Genomic DNA, 13,255 nt, shown 5'->3' with positions numbered 1-13,255 from the left:
TAGAATTGGGTTTTTTGAAAAACAAAATCTTCTTTATTTATGTAAACAAACAAACAAACAAACTAATGTTGACATCAGTGAAATTTTCGATATCAATTGGCCGTTCTTCTTGTTATTTAACGCCGCTGGAATATTTATTCTGGGGCCATTTTATAGACCGGGTTTACGTGAAGAAACCTCAAACAATTGATACTGAAATTCGGTGCTGCCTTGGCGACATAAGCGTAGCGTTTTTGCAAAATGTGTTTCTAAATTTTTGTGAAAAGAGCGGATCATATTCCTTTATTAATTATCATATTCCACATTATATTGGGTCAATAAAACTGAATTTGTCAAAAAAATAAAGACAATTTACTTCCTAACCACAAATTTATGCACCCTGTATGTTGGATTATTTTACATTCTCCCTATTTTTATCGCACTTAATCAAATTTAATTGGATATGAGCAAAATTTAATTGAAATTCACCATGATTATTGAACATTTCCAGAGTGCCAAGTCATCTTTATAGTGTGAAAAACAGTAAACAATATTTCAACACATTCTAATCACATGATTTTTGTTCTATTTTTTCAATCACACATATGAACGTTGTTAAGAGGGCAACATTTTAAAAATATTACCCTATAACAGGAACATTTTGCAATAAAAAATATCAGTCAACCAAGCACATTTGAGTGCAAATTAAAATTGAAATCAAAATATGGAATTTTGTTATTACCAAGCAATACGGCTGGCTTCTGGTTTAGTTTTTATTTTCTTTTAAACATTTATTTTATTTGAAACAACAAAACAAAAAGTATTGTAAATTAAAATATATTTTATGTTGTAAGTTTGAATGAATGAATGATTGTATGTATGTATATAAAACAATTAAAATACAGCTGTATTAATATTATTTTTTTGCAAATGTTTCTTAATTTTTTATCATTTAAAATGATAGTTTAGGTAATGTTTAAGTATATATACTATATAAACTTTATTATAATTTATTTTCTTTCTTTTTTCTTTAGTTTATCATTAAAAAGATTCTTTTTTGTTTCTTTGTTTGTTAACTTATTTTTTAAATGTTTTATTATATTTATGTATATATAAATATATTTATTATTTTAAGGTTAATGTTTGTTTGTTATATATAATAAATTTATAAAGCCTAATTATTTGTTTTCTTTTCTGTATAACAATTAAATGAGTTTAATTTTTAAGTTAAATTAACACTTTCGTTTATACGAGAATTTCTTCTTTTTTTTATAAAAAAAAAACTAAATTTATACACACAAAATACAAGTTAAGGGGGATATATCACGAATTATTTTGCTTTTTTATAAAAAAATAAAATCTAATTTAATTCTGGTTGATTTTCTTGAAATTTTGAGGACTTTTTTTTAACATATTATTCCATACAGATTTGTTTAAGCGCATAAATAAAGTAAATTTAATAAATTTAAAAGCAAAAGCTGTTATATAAAAACACAGTAGTAACTTAAATAGATTAAATAAATTCATTTCAAAATTATTGCAATTTCGTTAAATACATAAATCTGTTTGTATTTAGTACCTGCTTAAGATTTTCTTTCCTCTACGTTATTAAATCTATATAGAGAGTATAGTTTATAAAAAAAAACTTACCAATTATTGTTTCGTTCGTTTATTTGTGTTCTTTTTGTTAAATAAATAATGATTTAATGTTGTTGATATGATATTGAATGAAAACAACCAAAAATTAAATATGCTTTCAAACAAAAGCCTTACTTCTTTTTCTCTTTTTTCCTGTAAAAATAAAGAAAATGGAAAAAATTAAACTCATTAAATTAAAATATAATGGCCAAATTAAACAAAATTTATTATTTTTAATTGAAATATTTAATAAAACTATTTAGAATCAGTTTACGTTAGGAAATGCAGTAATTTTGCAGCATTAAATGCTTTAATATTGGCATCACTGCTAAACGTCAAACGTTTTTTTTAAGGCAAATGGTGGACAATGATGTCACTGCATTTTTTTATTTGCAAGTGCCAAAAATTGTTGTAGTTCAATGTTGTACAATTTTACTGCATTTCCAACGTAACTACATTTCAGTTTTGTGGATCATAGTAGGTTAGCATAGTAGGCCTAGCTAGATAACTGGCAATAATTGTTAAAGTTCGCTCTGGCTATTCTAAATCTTGTTAAGAGTAACAATTTCAATGTTTTAATAAAATATATAAAACTGTCTTCTAAAGAAACTTTTCTATTAGAGAATTGTCTTAACAAGACAATTTTCTTTTAGAAAACTGTCTTAACAAGACAATTTTCTATTAGAAAACTGTCTTAACAAGACAATTTTCTATTAGAAAACTGTCTTAACAAGACAATTTTCTATTAGAAAACTGTCTTAACAAGACAATTTTCTATTAGAAAACTGTCTTAACAAGACAATTTTCTATTAGAAAACTGTCTTAACAAGACAATTTTCTATTAGAAAACTGTCTTAACAAGACAATTTTCTATTAGAAAACTGTCTTAACAAGACAATTTTCTATTAGAAAACTGTCTTAACAAGACAATTTTCTATTAGAAAACTGTCTTAACAAGACAATTTTCTATTAGAAAACTGTCTTAACAAGACAATTTTCTATTAGAAAACTGTCTTAACAAGACAATTTTCTATTAGAAAACTGTCTTACACTTTTCCATTTGAGCTTATGATTTTACTAATAAAATTAAAAATAATAAAATAATTCCTAAAATTCTATTTGAAATTGGTGTAAAAATACTAAAAAATTGTGCCAGTGTTGTTGCTAAAAATCTTGAAAAATTGAATTGAAACTAAAATTAAAATTTTTTTTTATGAAAAACAATGAAAACTGTGTAAAATGTCCTTGTGAGTATAAATTGTATTTCATGATTTTTGTTGTTGTTGATAATTGAAACATGTAAAAGTGCAGTTTTGTTTTAATGTTGTTGCATTTACCTTTAACTCTTTCAACCATTTATTTCATTTTTTTCTAATTTTAGAAATAAAAATAATATTTAAGTGAGGTTTAAAATATGAATAGATTATTTTTTTGATTCTTTTAATTATTATTATTTTTGTATATTTTATAAAATTAAAAATAAATTTAATTTAGGAAAATAAACACGACCACCAGGCAAAACTACCACAGCCATACCATCTGCAAAGTTAAACGAAGGAAAATATAAGAGAAAAAACATAATAATTTTGAATCAATTTTGCAAACAGAATTGTACACATACATATTTTCGTAAATTCAACAATATAATGGAATGGCATACGGGAAATATTCTATATAATAATATGTAGTTTATAACACAAGAAAGACATTAATTAAAGCCACAGAAAAACAAATGAAAACAAGCGTAAAATACAAAAAATCAGCAGAACAACACAACACATAGGACTTGACATTTATTGGGGAGAATTTGAAATTAGTTTTTTATAGAAATCAAATAATTAACGTATAAAGGACAAAGACTTGATTGCATTAAACATTTATTAACAATTATTAATGGTAAAAATAATCTCTGCTTACAGATAACTTAATATTTGGATATTTTAAAACTGAATACTATAACGAATATTTGAATCAATCCCACGACAGCCGGTTCTACACACCGGAATGACACGAGTTCATTCGGCCAAGGGCTGTCAACTCAGCAATCACTGCTGCTACAACAACAACAACATCGAATATTTGAATCTAATAGAATCAATTCTTAAATGCAGAGTAATACAGTGTCATTTTATCATAATAAACTTTAAGCATTCGAAAAAGCATATATACAGTGGTGGCCAGGAATTTAAGACAAAAATTGTTTGCTAAATTCCACGTGATTGACAATTATTTTTTCAAATATTTCCACAAATATGTATGCATGAGGACTGTTTTAACACACAAGTGTGTTTTATTCGACTGTGTCAATTCATACATATTCACCACGAACACATACAATTTTTCAACAACTTGACCAAAAAATTTTTTTTTTAAATAAACACATTTTCTCACTTTATATCATTATATTTTTATTATTATAAAATATTCGGACCAAATTTCGTATTTTTAGTTCCATTAGTATCGGTCATATCATGTTATTAACAGCGGATGTTCGCTGAGGTGGGTCAACGTATTTCCACATATCTTTGTCCAAATATGTTTTACCGATTTTTCCAAACATTTTTCAGAAACTAGAAACATTAATAATAAATTTCATACCCTTAGAGGTCCTTTTATTTTGGCTCTATCGCACTTAAAATTCATTTGATGAAAAATATTCAAGTATTTGTCTTAAATTGGTGGCCACCACTGTATATGTCAACACTGGTTTACCCTATGTCTATACTTGATACATTTGTGTCATGATAAACCTCAAAACGGTTGTAGAGATAAATAATTATTTGGTATATTCTCCAGTGTTATTGCATCTTTACACTATGTCTTGACGAGCCATCAATTTGTTTACTTAGCGAACAATTTCTTGTCCAATCATGAACTTGTATCGTATGGTCAAATCATTCGATAAGTGAACAAATTGTTATGACAAAAATTATTAGTGCTCCAACTCGGACAACTTTGTCTTGACAACAAAAGTCATTAATTGCTATACAGTGAGGCCCCAATTATCCGTGATTCGTTTAACCGGCAACATCAATTAACCGGGAAAGAAAATTTAAATATTTTTGGATCATTTTTTTTCATCGATTAACCGTAATTACCTCTATTATCCGGGATTATAAGCATCATTTTTTTCGATTATTTTTGAACAATCAATTTGAACAATGTGAATAAAACGGGGAATTCCCTCTGTTGCATACGATGATTCGGAAGCATATACAAAAGTAGATTTTGCTGTTTATGAATGGTTCCGGAAGGAAAGATTTAAAGAAACTCCAATTTCTGGATTAACAGCGAAGAAAAGGCTAAAATATTTCACTCAAAATTAAATAAAAAAGCGACATTGTATTCACAAACTTAATGCAGCAGGAGAAAAATATGCAGCTGATTATATAGCTGCTACAATTTTCGTGGAAAAATTAAATGTATTCATATCAATGAAAAAACTCACCAATGAGATAATGGAGATTAAACAGAAATTTTTTGAAATTGTTTACCTGAGAGCAGTTTGCCTTAAGGCTGAAAACTTTATTGTGAAATTTTGTCCACCAAATTTGACGATATTGATCCAACTGATGGAGCCGTAAACGTCATTATCGAAAAACTATATGTATTAAAAAACTACTTAAAATTGGTACTCAATTAACCGGACAAATTGATTATCCAGAATGCTCCCGGTCCCGACCATTACGGATAATCGAGATCTCACTGTAATAAATATTTATCAAGTATAGATATGGGATTATTTCAAATGTTTTTTTTAATGCAAATGGTTGACACATTCTTCAAAAATCCAACTGCAAGATTTCAATTTGCCTTAAATAAGTATACGACTCTAAGGGCGGGTATTTACTTGAAAATCAAAAGCCAATCAATAACACTATACAACAAAATGAAATTTTTTCCAAAATTACAAGGTCCGACCAATAAATTTTGATAGAGGAGACAAAAAAAAAGACACGTGTATCGGCGTTTTGAAAGTTTACATCTGAATTTCATTTGAGGGCGGGTTAAAGTTTCCCAACTGTGGCACATTCTTATTCACCCCTATCGCGAATCAATATTTCACATGAAATATGTTCCCTTTTCCCATTTTTCGTTCATAAACTTTGTTCACGTGAAAAAATTCCCCATGTTGGTAAATTTTTAGATGAAATTTTGTAAACAATAAACAGCTGTTACGAACAAAATCAACTATTGTGAATGAAAAGTTCAGGGGAATATCACGATAGCAATTTTCCCTTCGAGGGAAATGGATATTTCATGGGAACATAAATTTCACAAGTTTTTCATGATCCTTACATTTTAGGTATAAAATGTATTCCGCAAAGTTATGTAAAATGTTACGAAGAATATTTTTGTAGAATATGTTAACCCTCTAAATCCTCAAGGCATGGGACTTTTTTGTCCTTCTTTTAAAAAAATTGCAAAAATCACCATTAAAACAGGGATTTAAGGGGTTAACAGTTCTGCAAAAAAATTATACGTCAAATTTTACTATAAGTCCCTGAATACACCAAAACGGAAAATTCAACCAGAAAGTCAGAAATAAGACACAACAAAAGAGAGCTTACGATTAATTTCGGATTTAATCAGATTAGTTTATTTAAACATAAAACTAATCAAACTCTAATAAACTTTGATGTTTTTGGGTTCTAGTTTAAACTTCGGAGTATTGCCATACACAACGTCAGAAAATGTCACACTTTGTTATCAAAACAGTGAGTAATTTATGAATAAAAAGAATAAATTTGAAAAAATTTGCATAAACATTTCTTACCCCCCTAGACTAGACTAGTAATAAATATGTTGGCAATAAAGAAATAACGCTGGCAGAATAACGATAACTTCGATTAGACACATATTTTTTTCTAAAAATGTCACCCTAAGAATGTAGCCTTTGCCAAAAATTAATTTTTATATTGCAATTGGACAAATGATTCGTATTTGTAGTTTATTGAAAACGACAGTCGAGCAAAAATCAGCCTATCTATTTGACAAGTGTTAAAAAAGAAAATGTTAACAAAAATATTTAATATTCAAATTATTGCAAAATACTTTAAAGTGCTTCAAAACAAATCAAATAAACTTATGTACACCTAATTAAAACTCTAAAATAAGCCATGAATTATTTTACTCAAAATATTACAGATTTCCAAAATAATATTGTTATAGTTTTCAGTTTAAAAAAATTCAACCAAATTTCTAAATACATAAATTGCAAAAAAAAAAAAATAATAAAAATTCAATATAAAATGTGTAACTTATACCAAATACATTTACTATTTTTTTAAATGTTTATAAGATTTAAGGTGATTTTTATTAGTTCTCAAATTTTCTCAATTATTATTGTGAATGACGACTAACTATTTAAATAGTTTTCTATGGCATACTACTCTAGTCAAGTGTTTAACTTTATTGTTTTTTCTTTTGTAAATAACTACATTTTATGAAAATTGTATTATATTTAATTAATTTTTGTTTTATTTTTAAGTTTTTGTGGTATTATTTTCTTTCTTTGTTTGTTTTACTATATAAGAAAAAAAACAACCACCTAAAGCTATTTAAAAAAAATGATAATGAAAAGGTTTTTGTTTTGTTTTTTTTTTTATTTAAAGTAGTTTTTTAAAACCTTACTAAAATGTTAAAAAAAGGAGACCACTATAAGAAAGCTCATTATTTGAGTTTTTTTTTTCTTCTAGGTCTCTTCTAAAATAAAAATAAAAATCTTTATAGGTGTGTACTTTTTGTTGTTGTTTGTTATTTAATTACTTTAATAAGTTTCTATCAAATGTTTTCTATTATAATTATTATTGGTAAATTATTATTTAGTTATGTATATATGTATTTTGTTTGTTATAAATATCATAATATAGAGTTTTCTTAGTATTATGTGGTTTTTGTTTTTGTTTTTATTAAATTTATTTCTATATTCATTTTTTGTATTCTGTTTTTTTTTTTAAAGAATTCAACTGTTTAAAATGAGGGGCTGCAATTTAAAAATAAATAAATTAATCAAATATCTAAAGAATATAAATGAAAATTAAAATATTTTTTAAATGCTTAAAAGTTTTTTTGCAAGCACTGTATTCACAGACAAATATTAAATAAAATAAAGCAGAAAGAAAGAAGGTACTAAAAATTTAATGTATTCGTAAAATAGGTACTTTTTTCAAAATTATTTTTTTGAAAAGGTACTTTTTCAAAAATTTATTTTTTGAAAGGGTACTTCCAAAATTTTTTTTAAGGTACTTTTTCAAAAAAAAAAAAATTTGAAAAGGTACTTTTTAAAATTTTTTTTTTTTGATGAAGTACTTTTTCAAAATCTTATTTGTGAGAAAAGGTGCTTTTTTCAAAATTAATTTTTAGAAAAGGTTTATTTTAAAAAAGTACTTTTTTAATTTATTTTTTTTTATAATGGTGGAACTTTTTGAAAATTTATTTTTGAAAAAGGTACTTTTTATAAATTTTTTTTTAGAAAAACTATCCTTTTTCAAAATATATTTGTAATCTGAAGGTTCATCGTCATACTATTTCAAAAGCCATTAAACCGTATGAGGAAGACTTGAACATTGAAAGAAATCCTCTCTATTGCGATGCGAAAGAAAAACTGAACAATTGGTACCCTCTACTCCGTTTTCGCATCGCAAACAAATGTGTTTAAAATATTTTTATTTACAAGTTTTGACATTTCATTTCGCTATTGTCTATTTTGTGGTACCAGTGTTGCTTATTTTTCAACTTATTTTGCGAAAGCGTTTGCGTAGACGATACAGAGTACTAAATTGTATTCTTATCGCATTTACCTTTCGCATCGAACTTGCATCGCAATACAGAGTAACCCCCCTGAATCAGGAAGAAAATAGGTCTGACAGATATTGCTAAGGCTGGGTTGCTGGGTTGAATTCGTATAAAGTTCAAAAATTGCCAGATTGCAATGATTTAAAGAACTTAGAAGCAAACAAGTAAGAGAGCTATATTCGGCTGTGCCGAATCTTATATACCCTTCACCAAATTATACTTTAAAATAAATTTGTTTAAATATTTTTAGGTAAACCAAATTTTTTTTTATTGTTTTTCAAAATTTTTCAATTTTTTTTTCTCCAAATTTTTTAAAAATTTTTTAAATTTTTTTTTTTTGTAAAAAAAATTTATGACAAAAAAATTTTTTGATAAAAAAAAATTCGGGTTAAAAAATATTTTCCCCGATTTTGACCCATTTTAGGTCAAACTTACTATATCTACCTTATCTAAATCGTTGCAATGGACTTTGAAATATCTATCATTAGATATCCATATTGTCTATACTAATGACTTAGTAATCCAGATATAGATCAAAAATCTAGGATGTCCCGGTTTTTTGCTCATATCTCCGTTATTTATGGACCGATTTTGCTGATTTTAAATAGCAAACTTCTCGAAAGCATGTCTGAAGATTTGGATACCGAAGATATCTGGGGTCTTCAGAAAATTGATTTCAACAGACAGACAGACAGACGGACATGGCTTAATCGACTCCGCTATCTATAAGGATCCAGAATATATATACTTTATAGGGTCGGAAATGAAAAATTTAGAAATTACAAACGGTATGACAAACTTATATATACCCTTCTCACGAAGGTGAAGGGTATAAAAAAAGGGAGCGAAAATATTGATTTAAAATTTTATGAAAAAATACAACTGTGGTGTGATGGACAACGAAGCTTACTTGATGAGGCAGACTTTTCAGAATATCCGTTTCAAGATTTTTATGTAGATGATGGACAAGGTAATGTTCAGGAACAATACCGGACAAAAAACAAACAAAATTCCACAAGAAGTTTCTTATGTGTCAAACCATTTACAATTGTGGCAAAAGAAACAAATTTATGATAAACACAGAAACATATATTACGGAAAAATGGCTTTTGTCTTTCTTAAAACAGCATATTTCTGGCCCGATTTGGCATCATGCCACTATTCAAACAATAATATGAATTTTGTATCACGGGAGGCAAATCCACCCAACTGTTCAAAACTTCGGCTTGTGAATAGGTATTGGGCTGCTGTAAAAAAAAAGAATTTAAGAACCAGGACATGTCCGATTTTAAGATTAAGTGGAACGGAAGCAACTAATATCTTTAATGGAAAATTTATAACAAATTCACCAACAAAATTTTTTACCCCAAACATTTTTTCATCCATATTTTTTATTAAGGACTGAGATCGAAAAACTCTTAACACACGTTTTTTATTAAAACTTGAAGTCAATTGATGTCAAATTTTATACAAAAAATATAACTGCTGCATAATGGCTGACGAAACGTATGTTCCGTGGAAATTTTTTTATGTAGCTGATGCTCGAGGGAATGCTGTAGAAAAGTTTAGGACCCAAAAGCAGAAAATTTTCCCAAAAAGTTCTTGGTATGGCAAGCAATATGCAATTGCGGCAAAAGAATCCAAACATTTGTTACAAATTTACATCAAGGAATATTTACAAAATGGGATGATTCCATTCATAAGACTTCTTAATGTGTACACTTATTTTTTTAATGTGTACCTGATTTGGCATCCTGTCACTATGGTAAGCAAGGTCTTGAGTGGTAAAAGAACAATAATTGTAGCAGGAGAGGCCAATTCCCCAAACTGCCTGGAGCTAAGACCAGTAGAGAGATATTGGCCTCTTGTTAAAAGAGAATGGAAGAGCACAAAAAAAGGTGTCTAAAAGAGTGGTAGATTTTAAACGGAGATGAACAACCTGTTCGAACAAAGTGACAGAAAGCTCTATAAAAACCTTAATGGAAATGTTTCCGGAAAAGTTTCAAAAATTCATCACTATTGATTAGAACTATAACAATAATATTTTTGGAAAATTGTAATAATAATTTCAATCAAAACTGTATTTTTATTTACATTTATGTATGTTAAGAATTTTTCGATCTCAGTGCATAACATTTTTTTCCAGGAAAAAATTTTGTTTCCCCATATTTTTTTTTGTTCACCAATCTTTAGCTCCTTACTAGTCTTTTAAAAAATTAATTTTTAAAAAATATTTTTTAAAAATTTTAATTTTGATATTCTGTTTAAAATATTTTTTACAAAAGTACTTTTTTTAACAATATTTTAGAAAAGTACTTTTTAAACAAGTAAGAGAGCTACAGTGGTTGACAAAACAATGGAAATTTTTCCAAATATTCCATATGTAGCCCAAAATTTAAAATATTTTTTTTAAATAAAATTTTTTTTTAGTATTTTACTTGTATAGTTTTATTTATATAAATTAAATGAAAAACAAACAACATAATTAATTATATTCTGAAAAAAGGGAACAAAATTAAAAATATTCACTATTTCGCTACTGACAAAACAATGGAAACTTTTAAACTTCAGCAAGAAAGAAGTGTAAAATGAAAATAATATTTAAAAGAACGATGTAAAAAGCATCCTGTTTACAGTTATTTTATTTTATTTTTAAATTCTGGTAATTTTTCCCAATTTCTTTTTCTAAGTTTTTCGCATAATTGCTTTTTTTCAAAGTTAACGAAAATGGCTAAAGTTAAGATTTGTGAAGACTTAAAAAATAAAATAATTAACGCTGATTAAAGCTGATTTAAAACAAAAAAGTATCTGTGACAAATATTCAATAAATAAATCAGCAGTTTCAAAAATTATAAAGAAATTTCGTGTGACCGGTTCTGTAAAAACTCAACATTTAGGTGGAAGACCTCGTAAGACTACTCCTAGACAAGATAATTTAATAGCGAGAGAGTTCAAGAAATTCCCAAAAATAACTCCTCGAGAGGTTGTTAATAGCCTAAAATTAGAAATAAGTACCTGAACAGTTAGTCGCAGGGCAAATGAGGCTGGTCTTGGTTGCTATCGTCCTGTGAAAAACCACTCATTTCTAAAAAGAACCGTTCTGCTCGTCTACAATTTGCCAGGGATCATTTAAACTGGTCGATACAGAAATGGAATACTGTCCTCTTTTCAGACGAATCCAAATACAATCTATGAGGCAGTGATGGGAGAACATTTGTAAGACGACCAAAGGGAAAAAGATTAGATCCAAAGAACACAAATAAGACTGTAAAGTTTGGCGGTGGCAATATTATGATATGGGGATGTTTTTCATATTATAAAAGATACCATGACAGGTATAGGACACAGAACCATATTAAACGATGTTATGTATCCATACGCTGAGGAAAATATGCCTGCCCCTAGTTTGGAGATTCCAACACGACAATGACCCGAAACCCACCTCTAGGGTTGTAACCGAGTGATTACAATCCAACGAGGTACGTGTTTTGAAGTGGCCTGCCCAATCGCCAGATCTCAATCCCATAGAAAATCTATGGGAAATTGTAGATCGTAAAATAAGGACCCAAAATTACACAAGGAAGGAAGATTTATCGGAGGCGGTTATAAGGGAATGGCAAAATATTTTAAAGGAGACCATTGACTCTTTAATTGGTTCAATGCATCGTCGATGTGTAGCAGTTATAAAAAATAAGGGATACCCAACAAAATATTGAGTTATTGCAAAGTTTAGACAGACAATATTTGTTAAAATAATACCTAAGTTTCCATTGTTTTGTCAATGCCGTAATAAAGAAATCTTTTAATTTTGTTTTCTCATTTTTAGAATTTAATTAATTATGTCCTTTGTTTTTTGTTAAATTAAGTTAATAAAAGTATACAAATAAAATACTACAAAAATGTTAAAATTTGTTAAAAAAATTATTTCAGATTTTAGGCCACTAATGAAATATTTGGAAAAGTTTCCATTGTTTTGTCAACCACTGTATATTTGGCTGTGCCGAATATAATATACCCTTCACCAAATTATACTTCAAAATAAAAATTTTAAATATTTTTAGATAAACAAAATTTATTTTTTTTCCAGTTGTTTTTTTCATTTTTTGGAAAAAAAAAACTTTTTCGAATTATTTTTTTTTAAATTTAAATTTTTTTTTTGTTTTGATTTTTAGTAAAAGTTCTCTTTTTTAAAAATTTACTTTGAAAAAGGATACTTTCAGGCCTGTCACACATTTCGTTCGGAATGGTTTCAATTCCGTAGTTTTTATTCCGATCGATTTCGTTTTAGGTTGTTCAGATTCCGTGTAATTTGTTAATTCAAAAAATATTTAATTTAATTCTGTATTTCAGATTTTAATTTGACAGGCTTTTTTATATTAAAACAAAAGTGAAGTTTTTGGTACAGAAATTTATTAAAATTTTAAGAAAATCAAATAATTACAAACAAATATCAATTCCACTTTGAAAACTGAAAGTGGTTTCATTCCGAAAGAAATTTTCGTTTTACTTTTTGTGAAGAAGCAAATTACGGAATTAATTCCACTTTCGATCGGAATGGAATTCTGTGACAGGCCTATTTATTCAAAATTGTGGAAAAGGTACTCTTTCAAACTTTATTTTGTAAAAAGGTACTTTATTAAAAAATATATATTTTCTCACAAAACTTGTGACATAACGGGAAAAGAGATATTTGCCATATAAGTACACATTAAAACAAATAATGATTGCAACCAAAACTTAAATAAAATTTTGGCAATGAAACAAAAATATTCAAAGAAAAATATTTATGCATTTTTACAAGGATAGAAATAGAGAAATAATAATATAGCCATACAATTAT

The 13,255-nt window shown here is 27.2% G+C and overlaps 1 protein-coding gene across 5 annotated transcripts in view; it reads right to left on the bottom strand.

Annotated features, from left to right (window-relative positions):
• Positions 1–1,303: 1,303 nt before the first annotated feature.
• Positions 1,304–13,255, bottom strand: part of Efa6 (Exchange factor for Arf 6) — an 89,437-nt gene continuing 77,485 nt past the window's right edge. For 3 of the 5 annotated variants that reach the window (XM_065499093.1, XM_065499094.1, XM_065499095.1), the window contains exon 14: positions 3,007–3,156. In XM_065499093.1, the coding sequence (XP_065355165.1) occupies positions 3,108–3,156 (49 nt within the window). In that variant the 3' untranslated portion in view covers positions 3,007–3,107. Of the gene's footprint in view, positions 1,771–3,005; positions 3,157–13,255 lie in introns of those variants that run through there. The other 2 variants (XM_065499092.1, XM_065499091.1) reach the window with 2 other exon arrangements.

This window comes from Calliphora vicina, chromosome 1, assembly GCF_958450345.1.
Source record: "Calliphora vicina chromosome 1, idCalVici1.1, whole genome shotgun sequence".
NCBI lineage: Eukaryota > Metazoa > Arthropoda > Insecta > Diptera > Calliphoridae > Calliphora > Calliphora vicina.
This window is presented reverse-complemented; position numbering and strand designations above follow the sequence as displayed.